The 24,399-nt window shown below is 38.1% G+C and overlaps 1 protein-coding gene across 1 annotated transcript in view; it reads right to left on the reverse strand.

Moving 5' to 3' along the window:
- The window catches only part of PRELID3B (PRELI domain containing 3B), a 42,664-nt gene extending 19,832 nt beyond the window's left edge, over positions 1 to 22,832 (reverse strand). The window contains exons 1-2 of the mRNA XM_053705286.1: positions 22,722 to 22,832; positions 5,963 to 6,131 (exon numbers count right to left, since the gene is read on the reverse strand). Coding sequence (XP_053561261.1) covers positions 5,963 to 6,131; positions 22,722 to 22,753 — 201 coding nt within the window. The 5' untranslated portion in view covers positions 22,754 to 22,832. The remainder of the gene's footprint in view (positions 1 to 5,962; positions 6,132 to 22,721) is intronic.
- Positions 22,833 to 24,399: the final 1,567 nt, after the last annotated feature.

The raw sequence follows: 24,399 nt of genomic DNA on the forward strand, positions 1-24,399 counted from the left end.
GCTTTGATAAGATCAAGCGTTCAATCTCCAAGCAGTCAGTTGGAGTGAGACCAGATTCGGATGTTCGAACGGACCTTGAACAAGAAGGTCTCGTCTCAAAGGTAGCTTCCATGGTGGAGCCGATGACATATTCACCAGGTCTGCATACCAAGTCCTGCGTGGCCACGCAGGAGTTATCAAGATCACCGATGCCCTCTCCTGATTGATCCTGGCTACCAGCCTGGGGATGAGAGGAAACGGCGGGAATACATAAGCTAGTTTGAAGGTCCAAGGTGCTACTAGTGCATCTACTAGAGTCGCCTTGGGATCCCTGGATCTGGACCCGTAGCAAGGAACCTTGAAGTTCTGACGAGAGGCCATCAGATCCATGTCTGGAATGCCCCACAGTTGAGTAATTTGGGCAAAGATTTCCGGATGGAGTTCCCACTCCCCCGGATGAAATGTCTGACGACTCAGAAAATCCGCTTCCCAATTTTCCACTCCTGGGATGTGGATTGCAGACAAGTGGCAGGAGTGAGTCTCCGCCCATTGAATGATTTTGGTCACTTCTTCCATCGCCAGGGAACTCCTTGTTCCCCCCTGATGGTTGATGTATGCAACAGTTGTCATGTTGTCTGATTGAAACCGTATGAACTTGGCCTTTGCTAGCTGAGGCCAAGCCTTGAGAGCATTGAATATCGCTCTCAGTTCCAGAATATTTATCGGTAGAAGAGATTCTTCCCGAGACCAAAGACCCTGAGCTTTCAGGGGTCCCCAGACCGCGCCCCAGCCCACCAGACTGGCGTCGGTCGTGACAATGACCCACTCTGGTCTGCGGAAGCTCATCCCCTGTGACAGGTTGTCCAGGGACAGCCACCAACGGAGTGAATCTCTGGTCCTCTGATTTACTTGTATCGTCGGAGACAAGTCTGTATAGTCCCCATTCCACTGACTGAGCATGCACAGTTGTAATGGTCTTAGATGAATGCGCGCAAAAGGAACTATGTCCATTGCCGCTACCATCAAACCTATTACTTCCATGCACTGCGCTATGGAAGGAAGAGGAACAGAATGAAGCATTTGACAAGAGTTCAGAAGTTTTGTTTTTCTGGCCTCTGTCAGAAAAATCCTCATTTCTAAGGAGTCTATTATTGTTCCCAAGAAGGGAACCCTTGTTGACGGAGATAGAGAACTCTTTTCTACGTTCACTTTCCATCCGTGAGATCTGAGAAAGGCCAGGACAATGTCCGTGTGAGCCTTTGCTTGAGGAAGGGACGACGCTTGAATCAGAATGTCGTCCAAGTAAGGTACTACTGCAATTCCCCTTGGTCTTAGCACCGCTAGAAGGGACCCTAGTACCTTTGTGAAAATCCTTGGAGCAGTGGCTAATCCGAACGGAAGTGCCACAAACTGGTAATGCTTGTCCAGGAATGCGAACCTTAGGAACCGATGATGTTCCTTGTGGATAGGAATATGTAGATACGCATCCTTTAAATCCACCGTGGTCATGAATTGACCTTCCTGGATGGAAGGAAGAATTGTTCGAATGGTTTCCATTTTGAACGATGGAACCTTGAGAAACTTGTTTAGGATCTTGAGATTTAAGATTGGTCTGAACGTTCCCTCTTTTTTGGGAACTACGAACAGATTGGAGTAGAACCCCATCCCTTGTTCTCCTAATGGAACAGGATGAATCACTCCCATTTTTAACAGGTCTTCTACACAATGCAAGAATGCCTGTTTTTTTATGTGGTCTGAAGACAATTGAGACCTGTGGAACCTCCCCCTTGGGGGAAGCCCCTTGAATTCCAGAAGATAACCTTGGGAGACTATTTCTAGCGCCCAAGGATCCAGAACATCTCTTGCCCAAGCCTGAGCAAAGAGAGAGAGTCTGCCCCCCACCAGATCCGGTCCCGGATCGGGGGCCAACATCTCATGCTGTCTTGGTAGCAGTGGCAGGTTTCTTGGCCTGCTTTCCTTTGTTCCAGCCTTGCATTGGTCTCCAGGCTGGTTTGGCTTGAGAAGTATTACCCTCCTGCTTAGAGGACGTAGCACTTGGGGCTGGTCCGTTTCTGCGAAAGGGACGAAAATTAGGTTTATTTTTGGCCTTGAAAGACCTATCCTGAGGAAGGGCGTGGCCCTTGCCCCCAGTGATATCAGAGATAATCTCTTTCAAGTCAGGGCCAAACAGCGTTTTCCCCTTGAAAGGAATGTTAAGCAATTTGTTCTTGGAAGACGCATCCGCTGACCAAGATTTTAACCAAAGCGCTCTGCGCGCCACAATAGCAAACCCAGAATTTTTCGCCGCTAACCTAGCCAATTGCAAAGTGGCGTCTAGGGTGAAAGAATTAGCCAATTTGAGAGCACGAATTCTGTCCATAATCTCCTCATAAGAAGAAGAATTATTAATGATCGCCTTTTCTAGCTCATCGAACCAGAAACACGCGGCTGTAGTGACAGGGACAATGCATGAAATTGGTTGTAGAAGGTAACCTTGCTGAACAAACATCTTTTTAAGCAAACCTTCTAATTTTTTATCCATAGGATCTTTGAAAGCACAACTATCTTCTATGGGTATAGTGGTGCGTTTGTTTAGAGTAGAAACCGCCCCCTCGAACTTGGGGACTGTCTGCCATAAGTCCTTTCTGGGGTCGACCATAGGAAACAATTTTTTAAATATGGGGGGGAGGGACGAAAGGTATACCGGGCCTTTCCCATTCTTTATTTACCATGTCCGCCACCCGCTTGGGTATAGGAAAAGCTTCGGGGGGCCCCGGGACCTCTAGGAACTTGTCCATTTTACATAGTTTCTCTGGAATGACCAAATTCTCACAATCATCCAGAGTGGATAACACCTCCTTAAGCAGAGCGCGGAGATGTTCCAACTTAAATTTAAATGTAATCACATCAGGTTCAGCTTGTTGAGAAATTTTCCCTGAATCTGAAATTTCTCCCTCAGACAAAACCTCCCTGGCCCCCTCAGACTGGTGTAGGGGCCCTTCAGAAACAATATCATCAGCGTCCTCATGCTCTTCAGTATTTTCTAAAACAGAGCAGTCGCGCTTTCGCTGATAAGTGGGCATTTTGGCTAAAATGTTTTTGATAGAATTATCCATTACAGCCGTTAATTGTTGCATAGTAAGGAGTATTGGCGCGCTAGATGTACTAGGGGCCTCCTGTGTGGGCAAGACTGGTGTAGACGAAGGAGGGGGATGATGCAGTACCATGCTTACTCCCCTCACTTGAGGAATCATCTTGGGCATCATTTTCTCTAAATTTTGTGTCACATAAATCACATCTATTTAAATGAGAAGGAACCTTGGCTTCCCCACATTCAGAACACAGTCTATCTGGTAGTTCAGACATGTTAAACAGGCATAAACTTGATAACAAAGTACAAAAAACGTTTTAAAATAAAACCGTTACTGTCACTTTAAATTTTAAACTGAACACACTTTATTACTGCAATTGCGAAAAAGTATGAAGGAATTGTTCAAAATTCACCAAAATTTCACCACAGTGTCTTAAAGCCTTAAAAGTATTGCACACCAAATTTGGAAGATTTAACCCTTAAAATAACGGAACCGGGGCCGTTTTTATATTTAACCCCTTTACAGTCCCTGGTATCTGCTTTGCTGAGACCCAACCAAGCCCAAAGGGGAATACGATACCAAATGACGCCTTCAGAAAGTCTTTTCTATGTATCAGAGCTCCTCACACATGCATCTGCATGTCATGCTTCTCAAAAAACAAGTGCGCAATACAGGCGCGAAAATGAGACACTGCCTATGATTAGGGAAAGCCCCTAGAGAATAAGGTGTCCAATACAGTGCCTGCCGGTTATTTTACAAATTCCCAAGATTAAAATAATTCCTCAAGGCTATGGAGTGTAAAATATGTTTATATATAAATCGATTTAGCCCAGAAAATGTCTACAGTCTTAAAAAGCCCTTGTGAAGCCCTTTTTTACTGTCTGTAATAAAAATGGCTTACCGGATCCCATAGGGAAAATGACAGCTTCCAGCATTACATCGTCTTGTTAGAATGTGTCATACCTCAAGCAGCAAAAGTCTGCTCACTGTTCCCCCAACTGAAGTTAATTCCTCTCAACAGTCCTGTGTGGAACAGCCATCGATTTTAGTAACGGTTGCTAAAATCATTTTCCTCTTACAAACAGAAATCTTCATCTCTTTTCTGTTTCAGAGTAAATAGTACATACCAGCACTATTTTAAAATAACAAACTCTTGATTGAATAATAAAAACTACAGTTAAACACTAAAAAACTCTAAGCCATCTCCGTGGAGATGTTGCCTGTACAACGGCAAAGAGAATGACTGGGGAAGGCGGAGCCTAGGAGGGATCATGTGACCAGCTTTGCTGGGCTCTTTGCCATTTCCTGTTGGGGAGGAGAATATCCCACAAGTAAGGATGACGCCGTGGACCGGACACACCTATGTTGGAGAAATATGCTTGAAGCCGTGATTCAACTTGTACACTATTAGATCTATACATAGTAGAACCCGATTTAGTATAAGCTGGTTGAATGTCTTGATGAAGAACCCATTCACCTGACTGAACAGATTAAAGTAGTCTGCTTCTCAATTGTTCACTCCTTTAATATGAAGTTGATGAAGAACAGCTTTCCTTCTCTATTCATAAAAGAAAGACATTTCTTGCATGGTGAGGGAGATGCGAGTCCCCCTTGATAGTTGATTTAAAAAACAAACGCTGTAAAGATGTCCGATCAGAAATGAAGATGGGACTTGATTTGGACCATGGCCTACAGAGCAAGGAAACAAAAGTAACTTTGAGATAGCATAAGGAAAATAGGAACCTGGTAAGACACTGTAAAAGCTGCCTGAAAAAAAGCATTAGTGCTTAATCTCCCACATTTGCTAGGTAGACTCATGATTGCTAAGTGAAATACCAGAGTATAGCACCTTATCACACTTGCACCTGAGAATGAGTCTGTCTGCTTTGTCCTTGTAGCACAGGAGGGCTGAGGAACAACTTGCATTAGACACTTTCTGTATAACAAAAAAAATGTTTAAACACACATATAAAAGAGAACTGTAGAGAGGAAAACAGGCTCCACAGGTCTAATCAAACTCTAGATTCCTTATTTGTGAAACTAATCAGGGAGTCCTAAGGATGCTAGATAAGAACTATCCTGTGCCTCATTCTCCCAAATTTTTATCTTAAACACCTGTAAAGGAGAGTACTATTGGATAGCTCCTGTGCGGTGTAGTGTCAGAGTCACTTACCTGGACTGAAGCACTCCTCCACTGCGTCTTACCAGTATGCTGAGGCCTTTCTCCCTCACAGGTTGGTGATCCGGTAAAGGGCCCATCCAGTGAAAGTAAATATACCGCAGAGGATACTGAAGATATACCTGTAACTCTGCGGCTATACCTGTAACCCTTCAGGTGGAGGCTAGGGACAGGTCCCTGTGATGCCTGAGGGCAGTTATGGCTGTTAAGATTACCCTCTAGAGTAATGGAAAGCACATAACAGAGGCAATCCTTATCCCTGTTTCACTCAGTCTTCTTAAATCTGCTTGGAGTGAAGTTGCCTAGGGGTTCTGGGTTCCAAGTCAGGTCTGAGCCCACAAATCACGAAAACCTCTATTCTCAGAGGCCAAGAACAAACTGGAGAGGAGGGGCTAAAGCTCTGTAAGGGTTTTTGACCTCCTCCTGATAGGTTGGAATATATCCCACGATATGAAGCTATGAACTCTCATCAGCTAAGAAGGAAAGAACAAGGGAAAATATTTTTTTTACAGTGGTTGCCCTTTACAAATAATGGTCGAACAGATAATTGATGTTTTTAAAAAATAAAAAAAAATTGGTATGGTTTATTTTAAAATAGACATTGACAAAATTATGAAACAATATGTGCAAGTAATTTGCAGCAGAACTCTGAGCCAAGTAAATGTGATCATACTGCCTGGATAACATATCTTTTAAGTAAGCAAATACTTACTGATCTAACTAGTGAGGGCATTCCCCATTCAGTGCTCAGGAGTCGGTCACTGTGCAGTTTCCCTGTGGAGTCCACTTGTCTATCTAAAACATCCACTCCAACTACGTTTGGATTCATTGGGTTGGGGTACTTCTGCATGGCGGCGGTTGTAACAGTCTCCCATGGGTGGCTGTCAAATTAAAAGAAAAATATTAAAATTCAAGGAGTCATATGCTATATCTGTAAATATACCCAATACAAGTTGTCAACATTAATAGTTTATACAAGGGATGGCTAACTGGCAGTTAATGGGCCACATGTGGCCCTCTGCACTAGTATTTTTCAGTTGCATAAAAAAACACACACAAAAAAAAAAAAAAAACTAAGATTGTGTACCATAGTTTGTGGTACTAATTTTTTTTTTTTTTTTAAATGTGTTTTGGGGGAATTCTGGTGGTGAACAAACAAGGTGGCCACAACTCAAGTCACCTGGAGGGAAGAACAGCAGATAGAGGATAACCTCCAAACTTGCCTAAATCAGACCCTGTCCCACTAAACATTTTGTAGGAAATATATTTGGGTGGGGCCATAAATTTAGATGCTTCTCTTAAAGGGGCAGTAAATATTGGGTGAAATGTTACATAATTCTGCACTATGTAACATAAGGCTGATATACCTAGTGCGGGAGTGCGCTACATGTTGGTGAATGGGGCTCGCTATGATTAGACAGTGAGCCTGTGACACGCTAGTTGAAAAAAATTGCAGAGCAGAAGACTGCTTCACACACACACAAGGCAAGCATTGTTTTAGGTGGCAAATTAGGAAGTTAAGAACAAAAATTTAAAAAAACGAAAGGCTATCCTTTTGTTACACAATTCTGTACATAGTGCAGAATTATGTAACATTTTACCGAATGTTTACTGTCCCTTTAAGGGTTCTAACATCCGATTTACGGTCCGATATGCTAGGAAGTTGGCCATCACCGGTTTATACAAATGCATACTTTTTTCATTAACTACACAAAGTGTGTGTGTAGGACTGTGTGCCGCCGTATATACTTTTTCCTATCTTTAACATTAAAGGGATATGAAATATTTTTTTTCTTTCATGATTCAAATAGAGCATGAATTTTTAAGCAACTACTAATTTACTATGTTCTTCGTTATCTTTGTAACTTTATTTGAAAAAGTAAGAATGTAAGCTTACGAGCAGGCCCATTTTTGGTTCAGCACGTTGGGTAGCACTTGCCGATTGGTGGCTAAATAAAATTACTACATACATAGATACACACCTGCCCCCACTATAGATTTCCTGATAACACCTTTGTTCAATACTGAATGCTATTTTTGATTTACATTACCCTTTACTTAAAGCTTTAAAAAATTCAAATACTAAATGTAACATCCAAATAGAAGTTTGGATGTAATTTTTGATGTTTAGAGCTTATAGGAAATGGGAAGCTGTTATCAGAAATTGAACAAGTATTGTATGTTTTACTGATCAGTCTCAGCACACTTGTTTATTGAAAGCAAAGGAAGTATTATCTGCCCATCCCTAATTTTTTACATATTTAAACACACACATACTTCCTTTAAAATGCTTTAATAAAATCAGTCTGATACGTTACACAAGAGGCATTGGGTGGATATTACTCAACCTATGAAATATTAGATAATGACACACACATACATACAGTTGTGCTCATAAGTTTACATACCCTGGCAGAATTTACGATTTCTTGGCCATTTTTCAGAGAATATGAATGATAACACAAAAACTTTTCTTTTACTCATGGATAGTGTTTGGCTGAAGCCATTTATTATCAATCAACTGTGTTTACTCTTAAAAACATATTGACAACAGAAACTACCCAAATGACCCTGATCAAAAGTTTACATACCCTGGTGATTTTGGCCTGATAACATGCACACAAGTTGACACAAGGGGGTTTGAATGGCTATTAAGGGTAACCATCCTCACCTGTGATCTGTTTGCTTGTAATTAGTGTGCGTGTATAAAATGTCAATGAGTTTCTGGACTCCTGACAGGCCCTTGCATCTTTCATCCAGTGCTGCACTGACGTTTCTGGATTCCGAGTCATGGGGAAAGAAAAATAATTGTCAAAGGATCTGTGGGAAAAAGATAGTTGAACTGTATAAAACAGGAAAGGGATATAAAAAGATATACAAGGAATTGAGAATGCAAATCAGCAGTGTTCAAACTCTAATCAAGAAGGGGAAAACAAGGCGTTCTGTTTGATAACATACTGCATTCATCTCGCCATCAATTCTGACTAAAATTTCCTGTGCCTTTATAGCTCACACATCCCCAAAACATCAGCAATCCACCTTAGTGTTTCACAGTAGGAATGGGGTACCTTTCATTATAGGCCTTGCTGACTCCTCCCCAAATGTAGCGTTTATGGTATATGGTTGTGGCCAAAACGCTCAATTTTGGTCTCATCACTCCAAATGACTGTGTCAGAAGGTTTAAAGCTTGTCTCTGTACTGTTTGGCGTATTGTAAGCGGGATACTTTGTGGCATTTGCGTAGTAATGGCTTTCTTCTGGCGACTTGGCCATGCAGCCCATCTTTCTTCAAGTGCCTCCTTATTGTGCATCTTGAAACAGCCACACCACATGTCCTGTATTTCACCTGAAGTTATTTGTGGGTTTGTCTTTGCATCCCGAACAATTTTCCTGGCAGTCGTGGCTGAAATTTTAGTTGGCCTACCTGACCGTGGTTTGGTTTCAACAGAACCCTTCATTTTCACTTCTTTATTAGAGTTTGAACACTGCTGATTTGCATTCTCAATTCCTTGGATATCTTTTTATATCCCTTTCCTGTTTTATACAGTTCAGCTACCTTTTCCTGCAGATCCTTTGAGAATTATTTTGCTTTCCCCATGACTCAGAATCCAGAATCGTCAGTGCAGCACTGGATGAAAGATGCAAGGGTCTGTCAGGAGTCCAGAAACTCATTGACCTTTTATACACACACACTAATTACAAGAAAACTGATCACAGATAAAAGGTGAGGATGGTTACCTTTAACCATGTTATCAGGCCAAAATCAGGGTGTATACATTATATATATATATATATATATATATATATATATATATATATATATATATATATATATATATATATATATATATATATATATATATATATATATATATATATATATATATATATATATACACATACACACACACATACAGTGGATATAAAAAGTCTACACATCCCTCTTAAAATGTCATGTTTCTGTGATGTAAAAAAATGAGACAAAGATAAATCATTTGAGAACTTTTTCCACCTTTAATGTGACCTATAAACTGTACAACACAATTGCAAAACAAACTAAAATATTTTAGGTGGAGGGAAGTAGAAATAAAAAACTAAAATAATATGGTTGCAAAGTAGGGATGCACCGAAATGAAAATTCTGGACCGAAACCGAAAATTCAGGATGCCCTTGGCCGAAAACCGAAACCGACTTTTTTTTTCAAAAATTATTTTAAAATAGTTTTTTTTCTATAATTTTATTATATTACAGTTTTTAATGAATTTAATGGATCTGAAATAAAAAAAACTACAAGCCAGTAAATAAATAACCATTAACCACACTGAAATTGGACAAAAAAATAACTTTAAAAAGCAATATAAATAAAAATCTGTTAAATCTGTTTCTGTTATATATGAATGAGTGAAGAATAATATATTGTTGATTATTTAATATCAATATACATTCTTCATTCAGTTCTATGTAACAGAATCAGATTTAAGAGATTTTCTTTTGGTTTACTAGTTATCCAAATTAAGTATAGTCCTAGAAAACCTTTCTATCTATGCAAAACAGTAAGGGCTAGACAATTAAAACTTGCAAGAAATGGTTTACACTGCAGTATTAATATTTATTGGCAGATCAGGAATACTGCATGTGTAATAGTTATGTTATACACAGCTCACACACACTAATTACAGACTAAATAACAGCACAGAGCTACAGCTTGGTATTTGTTAGGTTTAATAAAGAGCAGATACACTTTGTATTAGATATTTAGCTTATAACTAGATATACTGTATATGGGTTATACACAGTAAATAGTTGTTATGCACAGCTCACACACTAATTACAGACTATATAACAGCACAGAGCTGCAGTTTGGTATTTGTCATGTTTAATAAAGAGCAGATAAGCTGTGTATTAGATATTTAGCTTATAACTAGATATATATGGATTATACACAGTAAATGGTTGTTATGCACAGCTCACACACTAATTACAGACTATATAACAGCACAGAGCTGCAGTTTGGTATTTGTCATGTTTAATAAAGAGCAGATAAGCTGTGTATTCGATATTTATGGGTTATACACAGCTCACACACACTATGTACAGGCTATATAACAGCACAAAACTGTAGTGTGGTATTTGTTGGGTTTAATAAAGAGCAGATAAGCTTTGTATATTTAGGTTATGAGTAGATATATATATATATATATATAGATATATATATAGATATATATATATATATATATATATATATATATAGAGATATATATATATATATATATATATATATATATATATATATATATATATATATATATATATATATATATATATATATATATATATATATATATATATATAGGTTATACAGTAAATATGTTATACACAGCTCACACACACTATTTACAGACTAAATAACAGCACAAAAAAAGTCACACATGTGGTACACACACTAAGTAAAAGCCCTGCTTGTATAACTGTTTACTAGGGATTTAAAACGTAGAAGCTTTGTCTATTACTGCAATTATTCAGCATTTTAGCTCTGTTAGAGACAACGGAGGTTTGATTTACAACAGCATAACACAGAGCAACCCCCCTCTACCTCCTCACACTACACAACTGTAAATCAAACCTCCGTTGTCTCTCACAGAGCTGAACTGCTGAACCACTGAACCGGAGCAACTCTTCTTCTACAGCACTAAGCAAACAGTACACCGGAGCCTTTCAGAACAGGAAGTGCAGATTTTGCAAAAAGAGGAAGGAACCGCTCTAGGTAGGAAAGGAGGGAGGAGGCTGTGCTGCAGTGAGTGGTGTTGTGGGAAATGTAGTTGCTAATTAAACGGCCTAGAAGGCCTCTAGCTGCACCATCCTTAATTTTAGGTGCAAGTAGATGCAGTAAGCGGCGGCCAGTAAGTGTAGGTGTGGGGCAGATAGAGCACGCAATTTTCGGCCGGTTTGCCCCTCTTTCGGCCCGAATGGGATAGGCTCATTTTCGGCCGAAAATTTCGGTGCATCCCTATTGCAAAGGTATGTACATTCTTAAACTAATACTTTGTTGAAGCACCCTTTGATTTTATTACAGCACTCAGTCTTTTTGGGTATGAGTTTTTCAGCATGGCACATCTTGACTTGGCAAGATTTGCCCACTCTTCTTTGCAAAAACACTCCAAATCTGTCAGATTGTGAGGGCATCTCTTGTTCACAGCCCACTTAAGATCACCCCACAGATTTTCAATTGGATTCAGGTCTGGGCTCTGACTGGGCCATTGCAAAACTTTAATCTTCTTCTGGTAAAGCCATTCCTTTGTTGATTTGGATGTATGCTTTGGGGCGTTGTCATGCTGAAAGATGAAGTTCCTCTTCATGTTCAGTTTTCTAGCAGAAGCTTGAAGGTTTTGTGCCAATATTGTCTGGTATTTGGAACTGTTCATAATTCCCTCTACCTTGACTAAGGCCCCAGTTCCAGCTGAAGAAAAACAGACCCAAAGCATGATGCTGCCACCACCATGCTTCACTGTGGGTATGGTGTTCTTTTGGTTATATACAGTGTTTTTGCGCCGAACATATCTTTTGGAATTATGGCCAAAAAGTTTAATCTTGGTTTCATCAAACCAGAACACCTTTTGCAACATGCTTTTGGGAAACCTCAGATGTGTTTTTGCAAAATTTAGCTGGGCTTGGATGTTTTTTTTCGGAAGAAAAGGCTTCCGTCTTGCCACTCTACCCCATAGCACAGACATATGAAGAATACGGGTGCACCACACAGCCAGTACTTGCCAGATATTCCTGCAGTTCCTTTAATGGTGCTGTAGGCCTCTTGGCAGCCTCCCAGACCAGTTTTCTTCTCATCTTTTCATCAATTTTGGAGGGACATCCAGTTCTTGGTAATGTCACTGTTGTGCCATATTTTCTCCACTTGATGATTACCATCTTCACTGTGTTCCATGGTATATCTAATGCCTTGGAAATTCTTTTGTACCGTTCTCCTGACTGATACCTTTTTAACAATGAGATCCCTCTGATGCTTTGGAAGCTCTCTGCAAACCATGTCTTTTGCTGTAGGTTGCGCCTAAGAAAATGTCAGGAAAGACCAACTAGAGCAGCTGAACTTTATTTGGGTTAATCAGAGGCATTTTAAAATGATGACAGGTGTGTACTGACTCCTATTTAATATGATTTTGAATGTGATTGCTAAATTCTAAACACAGCTACATCCCCTATTATAAGAGGGTGTGCACACTTATGCAACCATGTTATTTTTTTTTATTTTTTTTATTTCCCTCCACCTAGAAGTTTCAGTTTGTTTTTCAATCAAGTTGTACAGTTTATAGGTCACATTAAAAGGTGGAAAAAGTTCTGAAATGATTTATCTTTGTTTAATTTTTTTACATCACAGAAACCTGACATTTTAACAGGGGTGTGTAGACTTTTTATATCGTGCGTGCGTGCGTATGTGTGTGTATATACACTTTTTTTTTTTTAATAATAAATTTATATTAAATTATGCAGCTCATTTGTGCTTTATTTAGCTGAAAATTATATAAATATTAAAAAATATTACACTGTCCCCACCCGGCTACTTAATAATGCCACACTGCTGGCAAACTTCTGGGGAGAACACGATTTAAAATCGATAGATTAAATACAAAAACAATATACTTAAAAGATGCATGGTAAATACTACCATCCTAGCTCACAGATTTGCTTAGCACAGCATATAGGTTGTGGCACTGACTTTGAAAGTAAGGTCAGACTGATATATAGATCATAAGACTGCAGGATACAGTAATGGAAAGAGCATGATGATGCAGCAGCGAGAGAAACAGGAATGTCATTGTATGACAGCTACGACCATCTGTATTCCACAATACGAACAACAAAGCAAAAAGCAACCTCGAGTTCTGATAGAACCTATTAATATTATAATTTACTGATGTCCCAACTTTCCTATGAATGACTTCACAGCAATATTCTAACTCAATATTTTCCAACATTTGCCCAACATACTATGTAAACTGCATCAGCTAGTTATATCAGGACAGGATATATTCTAGCATCTTGAGACAAAAATTGTGTCTGGTGGCTTGATTCAAAATCGTACAATTCTCCTTGTGAAATCACTAAGGATTAAAAATGATCTAAAAGAGACAGCACTCTGTGAATTATATAACACTGTGTAGCCAAGGTGGATAAAAATCGATATTTTTTTTTTTTTTTTTAAAAAAACCCTACTTTTTCCCCCACTTTAAATTACAATGCTTTTTAAAGGGACCATATTACACTAGATTTTTCTTTGCATAAATGTTTTGTAGATGATCAATTTATATAGCCCAGTTTTTTTTTGTTTTTTTGTTTTAAAGTATAGTTTTGCTTTTTTTTTTTTTTTTTTTTAAATAACATTGTGCTGATTTTCTCCTAACCAAGCCCTTAAGTTTTAGAATACTAATGTATACTCCTGTTTATGTAAAGAGTCTTTTCATGCAAAGGAAGGGGGAGGGGTGTGTGTCTGTAATTTCCCACTTGCAGCAACTGTGTTGCATCAGGCCATGATCCCCCCGGGGGAAAGCTGGATTTGTCACCTGACGTAGGAAGAGGCTTCCGATGGCCAGGGGAATCGCTGGAGCAGCTTTCAGGATTAAAAAAGGTAAATTTTTTAAGAAAAGGAGTGAAATGTCAATTTTGATGAATTAAAGTGCCTTTGTTTTTAATAGGTTTATTAAACACCGGGCACTAATTCATCCAAATTGACCTCCACTATAAATGAAAATTGGTGTATAATGTCCCTTTAATGGAAAATCTACAGTATCTAATGATAGTTTCTATTAAGATATATTATAATCTAAAGGTAATTCATGATGAAATATAGGATTAGTTTTTAGTACTGTAACATAAGGCTGTAATTTATTTTATTATTTTTTTGTAAATTAATTCTATTAATCCATTCATGCTCTCCCAGGTGTTTCTGTAAGATTATTTGGGAATTTTGTCTATCTAGAAGATTTCATAACATTCTTGGTTTTGTAGTTCTCAAAACTGTGAATTTATGTCTGCAGAAATAACATTTCTTCATCACAGCAAAAATAAAGTATACAATAAAAACATTTAAGAAATAGCCCTTAAAAAGGGACAAAAAAAAAAAAAAACAACCAAACCCCAAAATGTTTATGTCATCATTCAGATAGAGCATACAATTTTTATAATTCAGATTTACTTTGGTTATGAAATTTGCTTCATTCTCTTGGTATACTTTGTTGTCGAAGCGCAGTGCTCTACTGGGAGCTAGCTGAAAAAACTGGGTAAGCTAATGACAAGCAGCTAACTTACAGTAGTGTATTGCCCCTGAGCCTATCATGTTATGCTTTTCATCATGGATACCAAGAGAACAAAGCAAATTAGATAAGAAGTATATTGGAAAGTGTTTAATAAATTGCATATTCTATAAGAATCGTGAACATTTAAATTTTGACGTAACTGTCCCTGTAAATGCCATTTCCCCCTGCAAATCTATGTACACAGAAACAACCCATATTAAGTTTCAAGAAGCTCAATGAATAGAAGATTGGACCTAAGAGTGAGGAGGGAGGCAAGCAGTAAAAATGAAATATAATACAATTGTTTAGTTAAAAGGGACAGTCAAGTCCAAAAAAAAAAAAAAACACCAAACTTTCATATTTCAAATAGGGCATGTAATTTTAAACAACTTTCCAATTTACTTTTATCACCAATTATTCTTTGTTCTCTTGGTATTCTTAGTTGAAGGCTCATATGATAATTTATAAGCCCTTGAAGGCCGCCTCTTTTCACATGCTTTTTTATTTGATTTTCACAACAGGGGAGAACTAGTTCATGTGAGCGATAAAGATAACATTGTGATTGTAATTGGCTAAATAGGTAATAAATAAAATATGTCATGTGATCAGGGGGCTGTCAGAAGATGCTTAGATACAAGGTAATCACAGAGGTAAAAAGTGTATTAATAGGGGGGCGGAGCAAGCTCCGATACTGAGAGGTTGCATAGTACTGTAGCTCCGTTAACATTATACAAAAATCCTTCACTTGACCTCTCAAACCTGCCTAAAATTGTCAGAAATGAGTGACTAATCCTAAGAACATATCCCGACCAGCCCAAAGTGTTGGAAAATACCCTGTTATGAAGGAGAGCGGCAAGCAAACTTGAAATTTCTGTGGCAAAATACCGACAACGGCTCTGAGAAGCCTGGAACCCTACCCACGTCAGAAGGAAGGAGAGAATTCCGTCCTCACTCACAATAGTGGACAAGACTATCGAATTGGAAGCCTCTGTAGCGACCTGCTAGACCTATCTTGAGAGGTCTACGACAGCATAAGGAAGTTGATCGGCGCTTGCTGCAGAGGAGGGTCATAGAGACGTTCTATGGAGAACTTAAAATGAACTTCACCCATCACAGCCGACTAGAGGAGCCACACTACGGCCATGTAAGAGAGGTAACCCCTGGTAAGAAACCAGCTAGTTCCATTCCTATGGACTTGAAGCGAGGTAGTGTACTACAGTGGAAGCCCGGTTTCAGCCGGTACAAGACTGGGATCGGATAGATACCTTGGTAGCACCTTATCTATATGGACAGATTTCATGTTACTACGAATCCTGTGGTCTGGGTTATTTACCATACTTTTATACTATGGACATATTTGTGTTTAGCGTTGTGTTATAATAGTCGGTATGCTGTTTTATTACCTCTTCTGTTCTAGGGTATAGTACAGTCATACATTCGCCAACAATGAGTATTACGGTTTTGTAACATTCAAGTGAAATTATTTTCCATATATGTCATCCTTTTTTACATGATAGTTGATTGCGACCTACCTAGCCTTGTTTAGCTACCATACACATATCACCTTAATTATAGACTGTCAGTTTTGTGCCGAGGGCTCTGTTATTACATATATTACTCTACTTGCCACAACAACATTTGTGCCAAGGGATGCCTTTACAAGTTTGTAGATAATAGAATACCTTTTTCTAGGGATAGGCCGATATATCAGAGCGGCCGATTTTTAGGGCCGATATATAGAATTTCTGAAATATCGGTATTGGCCAGAAACTTACCGATATGAAGCAAATCAAAAGAAATTTAGCACTGTGTACTTCAGGGAAACTATGTAGTTATAAGTGACACAAATCATCTATAGCACATATAAGCTAGAGATGGCATCTAATAATAAATAGCACTAATAAAAGAGTCCAAACCCAGGTGTTCCTGGGAGCTCAGTTACCAACTACCATACCACCAATGGCAGGCCTGTAGATGGACTTGCATAAACAAACATATATGATTTGTGAAATGGAAAATGTGATCTTGTGAAAATGTGATCTTTAAAAAAAATGATAGTTCAGACACATCAATTAAATGTCCACAACAATAAACCTTAAATAGAAAGCTATGCAGTATAGGAGACTAGTATAAATATTCTCTAGCAGTAGATAACAATGCTCTGACCATTAGGTGGCGCTGTTACACATGTATAAAACGGCTCATAAGTGACAAACTTATAGTCCACTCCTCCGTACCAGGGAAGGTATTTGCAATCCAGTAAAAGTGAGCGTGATTTTAGTGAAGTGGCAGCAATATATGAAAAACACAGAAGCCGTTCAACAGGAGAACATGCTGAAATGTAATGCTTTCTGCACTATAATGTTTTTCTACTTAAAGGGACATTATACACTCATTTTTTATTTGCATAAATGTTTTGTAGATCTATTTATATAGCCCATAAAGTTTTTTTTAAATTTTTTTTATAGTTTTGCTTATTTTTAAATAACATTGCTCTGATTTTCAGACTCCTAACCAAGCCCCCAAGTTTTATGTGAATACTGTCAGCTACCTTCTCCAGCTTGCTCCTGTTTGTGTAAAGGGTCTTTTCATATGTAAAAGAAGGGGGAGGGGGGAGTGTCTTATTTGCCACTTGCAGTGGGCTTTCCAGCTACCTTTTCAACAGAGGCAAACTGACAGCTTCTAAGTAAGTTTTTAAACAGTTTTATACTGGATTTTTATATCAGTATCTGTGCATCTTATTCTTTATAGTAGTGTCTATTACATGCAGTTATATTAAAATGAGTGTATACTGTCCCTTTAACTAGGAGTACTGAAGAAAATGTGTAGTGTCTAGCTTTGCAGTAGTGACTTAAATTTAATATCAGTGTGCAGTTTAAAAGGGATTTTTGACATTTTTATGTGTTTTGGAAAGCAATTTAAAGGGACAGTCTGGTCCAAAAAAAAACTTTCATGATTCAGATAGGGCATGTAATTTTAAACAATTTTCCAATTTACTTTTATCACTAATTTTTCTTTGTTCTCTTGGTATTCTTAGTTGAAAGCTAAACCTAGGAGGTTCATATGCCAATTTCTTAGACCTTGAAGGCCGCCTCTTAAGAATGCATTTTAACAGGTTTGTCCCCACTAGAGGGTGTTAGTTCATGTTTTTCATATAGATAACACTGTGCTCATGCACGTGAAGTTACCTGGGAGCCATCACTGATTGGCTAAACTGCAAGTCTGTCAAAATAACTGAAATAAAGGGGCAGTTTGCAGAGGCTTAAATACAAGATAATCACAGAGGTAAAAAATATATAAATATAACTGTGTTGGTTATGCAAAACTGGGAATGGGGAAAAAAGGGATTACCTATCTTTTAAAACAATAAAAATTCTTGTGTTGACTTTCCCTAAATTAAAATATTTCAATTATTAAGGTAATTGTTATTTTTCTTTTGCTCTGCCGCCCACTTCAAAAGTCAATTTTTCTGTGAGCTAACGGTTTGAACTGTTCTCCAATCAGCGCTCTAGCTACAATAAAAGTGCCATATGGGGAGAGCGCTGATTGGAGAATAATTCAAAGCATTAGCTCACAGAAAAATTTACTTTTGAAGTGGGCGGCGATGCTAAAGAAAAATAACCATTACCATTATAATAATTACAATAATTTTATTTAACTAAATATATTTCATTTTTACTGAATTTATAGCGCAACTTCATTACAGCCGATGAATTCAACTCCATCTAAAATATCACTAACATACCAAAACTGTTTTAAAAAGGGGAGACTTTACTATCACTTTAAATTAAGGTAATCATCATGTTTATTCTTCCAATAAAGCACAGCTGAAAAGTTGATGAACCTATTAAAATGGAGATTAGTTAACCTCCCAATAATTTAATGAATTTCAATGATCTATGTATTTCTAATGACCAAATTGTCTAATGTAACTGGGAAAATAATTTTAAAAGTTATTCTAAAAGTAAAACCTTTATATAGCAAACCATGATTTAAATCATTTTAAATGAGGTCTTACTCCTAGTGCTTTAAATCAATTTGATTTTTATTTAAACCCACCCTGCATGCAGCTGATTAATCTTTTGGGGGCTCACACACACGTGAATTAAAGAATTACAAGAATTGGAGATATTTCAAAATAAGCTCTATAGAGCAGTGATTTTTTAACCTTTTTTTTGCCGTGGCACACTTTTTTACATTAAAAAATCCTGTGGCACACCACCATAAAAATCACACATTGTAGCCTAATACAGCATATATATATATATATACACATACACACAAACACACACATACTGTATGTATTGTGCTGTTATGCCATGCCTCCTACAAACTACCCCTGCACTGGGAGTAAAAAACAAGCAAAGTTTAAAAAATATGTTACACTGTTGTCAGTCTGCCGTGGCACACCTGAGGATCTCTCACGGCACACTAGTGTGCCACGGCACACTGGTTGAAAAACACTGCTATAGAGAATAGTGTTAGGAAATTAAGGAATGAAAGTACATTCACATAAAACACATAATAAATCATTCAACCTTGTTAAAGGGACACAAACCAAATTTTTTCTTTCATGATTCAGATAGAGCATGAAAATGTAAGCAACTTTCTAATTTACTCCTATTATCAACTTTTCTTCATTCTCTTGGTATCTTTATTTGAAATGCAAGAATGTAAGTTTAGATGCCTGCCCATTTTTGTGAACAACCTGGGTTGTTCTAGCTGATTGGTGGATAAATTCATCCACCAATAAAAAGTGCTGTCCAGAGTTCTGAATAATAAAAAAAAAGCTTAGATGCTTTATTTTTTCAAATAAAGATAGCAAGACAGTGAAGAGAAATTGATAGCAGGAGTAAATTAGAAAGTTGCTTAAAATTGCATGCTCTATTTGAATCACAAAAGAAAAAAAAATTGAGTTCAGTGTACTTTTAAGCTTTAAATTTTATAGCTGCACATGCGCATCAGTCCCCTGAAACTATATCCTCAGAGGGCAAAAAAATATCAGCTCAGTAACATTACAACCCTATTGCTCAGCATTCCTCATCCTATTGTAAACTTCTTACTGACATAAGCAATTCAGTCATGTACAGCTGACTAAAGGCATTCTATTTCTTGTGCTCTGCTTGGTAATGCAGGCCAACCGGTTTAGAATTAGAATGAATAATTACTCAGTTTACCAATTCTAAAGCAAGAAGATCAGGTTGTAACTACAGTTACAAGGTCAGGCCCTCAGAAGGGCATTGATAAATCTGAAAAACCATGGCTGCCAAAACTTTAATTTGTCTCCTAATTTATTTATTATAGCAATGCTACCATAATAGTTTGGGATTGTACTATAAAATTACATTAATTATTTTGCTTCATTTTGATTTCTGACTGAGCATTGCCCTTTAATTTCCACAATTTCATACTGCCGAGCACATCAAAGGAGCCAATGTATCTTCAGTTGCACTTCTGTTATTAGTGTGTATGCTAGAGGTTTAGCCCTTTCCTGACGGGACTCATTTGTCTACATCCGAACATAGTTACGATGTAAACAAATACGTAAAAATTTAAATCACGAAATCGTGTGATTTCAATGATGGAATCGGGTTCGAGGGGAGTGCCTATGACGCTAGTCATGCCCTCCAGCCTGCAATCCCATTACGCAAGCGGCTATGGCTTCTGGACAACCAAATGTCTAGGACGTTTCATGGCGTCCCAACGGTGCTAAACCCCAGTGCAGCTAGGACAGCATGAAACGTCCTGACGGGAAGGGGTTAATTACACTATCAAAGCGGCCTCACAGCAGTGGGGTAACCGGCAGAGTGTGCACTTCAGCATAACAGACATCATGCCATTGCACACTAGAGCAGGTTATTTTTTTCTCTCTTATCAACAAGTGTTCTGGGTATCATATTGCCACTGGCCTTTGGGGCATCCTAGAAGACTTTTTGGATAATTGTATAAATTGGATTTGGATATTTTTAAAAAACCATGTCCACTTTTGTACATGTTTTTGTTAAATAAAATCACCATGATAATGCATTTATCTTGTAAATGGGTTTATCTGATTTGCATGTCATTTTGTCTAATTGCAAATTGTTTGATAAATGTAGATTACAAGTTTGCATCTTTAATGTACAAGTGCTTCTGTACTATACATAATATATATGTCCTGCAGCAACCAACAGAAAGAACAACACACCATTTTTAACCCCTTAAGGACCAGCGACGTACCCTGTATGTCGCTGGCCTTTTTTTTGGGACTTGATTGTTTTTTAGCCGCGGTCTTACCACCAGCGTTGAGACTGCTCTATTCCACAAAGCCTGCTGGAGGGAGGGCATTAATAGCGTGTTCTTGCTAGACTTGTGCTATTATGTCCTGAAAAAAACCTTAACGCCCAGTGACATACAGGGTACATTGTGGTCATTAAGGGGTTAAAATCATTTTGCCCCTCATTATACACTCTGGCATGCACTATACATTAAGAGCATACATTATGCTCAAATCTGCTGATGCAGTTCATAAACAAACACAAAAGTACATGTTAGTGCACCAACTATTAATCACTGGCTGATAGAAACAGCCCACATAAAAGTTGGTTTATTTTGCACAGGAACATCAAAAATAATAATAAAAAACTCTAATAGATTTTTTTATATGGGAAAGATATGTTTTGAAATATCCCTTTAGGTGGGCACCCAAAATTGTGGGCTGCCTCCTAGATTCTAAAAACAATTGTCAAGCCATGTGCTATATAGTTCTTGCTACTAACATAAATTACACATAAACACACAAATAAGTGTGTCTTTCGCTCCTCAGTGCTCTTATACATCTATCATTTCCTCCATTATAACTTCCTGTAATATAAAAAAAACACAAACTATGGTCACTCATAGAAAACAACCACCTATTCTACAATAGCACACCACCTAAGAAGATATTTTCCATACTAGAGAGTGACAAGAATAGCGGATTAAAAGGATGTTTGAATTCAACTATATGTTGAAATCTCCAAAACATTCTCCAGGATTTGTCAAGCTCTGTACTACCCCACTAATACGCCTCATATTGTCCACCAGAACAGGTAATTTATCCCATGTCAGGGCTCGACAAACGCAGGAGCCACCCCTTCCATATGTACTAAAGGACACAATGACCTACGCTATAGTCTTAAAAGCCATTCTAAAGTACACACTTACCTTGTTACACATCCTCAAAACCTGCAAATTACACTAATACTTATTTTATATCCCATACATCTGAAAAACATACTGCTTCTCATTATACATACTGTGCCATACAACAATGTCTTGTTATGCAACCCTTTTAAAGAAATATTACCTCCTAGTAAAACTCATATGTCCTAAATATCATTTTATGTAGTATCTTAAGCCCCTAAGCATATATCAAGTAAAGCTTCTATTACGCCCACTACCCATTATTACACAAACTATACAATCTAAAAAATACCCCTCATGCAGGCTCCATTCTATAGTACAGTACATACTTCCTGTTATATCATCATCCAGCCCTGACGTAATAGCTCATACATCGTACCTCCTAAACAAAATACAGGGACACAGTCAAGAAGAACTCTCTTTATTTTCTCTTACTCCAAAGAGCACTAGCACCAAAGCTCACTCAACATTCCAATTTGAAGCGAACACCCACTAAAGTAACATAAGAACTGTCTGTCATTGAGTAGGCCCACATCGTCCCCTTGTTACATAATGAACATACTTGTCCGTCGCTATACTCTCACACACGGTACACATACATATTTAATCCATTCCACTCAAATCAGTTTCTATATAAACGCGGGTTATTACTTTGGATGTTAAATATATATATATATATATATATATATATATATATATATATATATATATCTTTTTTTTAACATATAAATGTTCAATTTCTTGTAAATAGCATCGTTACAACACAACTGAAATGCTGTTTTCGGACTACTGAAAACTAGTTATCAGAAATTAGTCAGATATAACCTGCACAGAAAGAATGTCTTTTTAGATAGACATCATTAATACACTACGCCAGAGCTTCCCCTTTCTCAGTCACTAGGGATATACGACTAGAAGCTTCTAGAACAGACACTATAACCCGCTCTACAACTACTTCCTACTCTCCCCGATTAAGAATACGTTACTCCCAGCTCCCGTAACCTACTCAAAAACGTGTTCTGACGTCCAGATCTTCATGTTATCAACCAGTCTGCTCTCACCGTTCGCCGAGATCTGACTGACCTCCAGGCGCGCACACCACCAGGAGCATGGGCACTGTACCGGCCGCCAATGGTAGGCTGCGACGTCACGACAGCCGTCATTTGGTATGGGCGTGAAGCCTGCCCCTGTTCTGTCACCGTAATGACCTACATGCCGGGGCCACGTGGTCGGCTTGAGCAGCTATCTGACACTGTAGACGTACTGGCTTCTTTCTCATCTATCGCTTCTGCTATTATTAAAAGGACATAGTTGCCAACAGTCCCTGGATTTTATTGTATGTCCCTGGATTTATTTTGTCCCTGGAAATGTCCCTGAAAACCTCCTTTGCACAACATTTGTTGTTGCATATATATATATATATACACACATATACAGATAGATGATAAATAGATATAGTGTATTATTTAAATATAATTCATTCCTAATGGAATATTGTTATTATTATTGAATGGGTTCACATATTATTTGTCTTTCTAATTTTGATGCTGTGTTGTAAAAATAACCATATGCCCAGAATGAGTTCCAGAGGCTGTGTAGGTGTAAGAGCTTGGTGCTGTAATCTGTATAATAAACTATGGATAAGTCTAAGTTATACTATTACTAAACTACTGTTTTGATTGCAGAACTGAGTGGGCGGAGCAATTGAACAGTAGGGGCGCAATCCGATATACGGCGTAGTTTGCGGCGCAAGCGAGGGAACCCGCGTCGCCCGCAGTTTCAGCTCGCAACTCGAGCTATCCAATATACGGCGCCGTCAGTTGCTAACGTGCCGTAAGTCTGATAAACCAGCGATGTCCAGAAATCTGCGCAAGTACAAATTTCTGGCGTCGCCAGTGACTTGCGCCACGTTAGAAACTGCCGGCGCCTACAAAACCTGACTAAAGTATGAAATCACCCGCACTGTCTAACACGCCTCCCTAACATAGACCGACACGTCTAACATGCCTCCCTAACATAGCCCGACACGTCTAACCCTCTATCCGCTATCCCCCCTCACTAGCCTAACAATAAAATATGTATTAACCCCTAAACCACCGCTCCCAAACCCCGCTGCAACCTAATAAAGTTATTAACCCCTAAACCGCCGCTCCCGGACCCCCCGCCAGCTATATTATATCTATAACCCCCTAAAGTGAGCCCCTACCCCGCCGCCATCTATTTTAAAATTATTAACCCCTAATCTAATCCCCCTACACCGCCGCCAGCTATATTAAATACATTAACCCCTAATCTAATCCCCCTACACCGCCGCCAGCTATATTAAATACATTAACCCTTAATCTAATCCCCCTACACCGCCGCCAGCTATATTAACTATATTAACCCTAATTATATTAGGGTTAATATAGTTAATATCGTTATTATATTATATATATATTAAGTATAATAACCCTATCTAACTCTAACATCCCTAACTAAACTCTTATTAAAATAAATCTAATATTAATATTATTAATTAAAATATTCCTATTTAAATCTAAATACTTACCTATAAAATAGACCCTAAGATAGCTACAATATAATTAATAATTACATTGTAGCTATGTTAGGGTTTATATTTATTTTACAGGTAAATTGTTAATTATTTTAACTAGGTATAATAGCTATTAAATAGTTATTAA

The sequence above is a fragment of the Bombina bombina genome, chromosome 1 (genome assembly GCF_027579735.1).
Source record: "Bombina bombina isolate aBomBom1 chromosome 1, aBomBom1.pri, whole genome shotgun sequence".
Classification (NCBI taxonomy): Eukaryota; Metazoa; Chordata; class Amphibia; order Anura; family Bombinatoridae; genus Bombina; species Bombina bombina.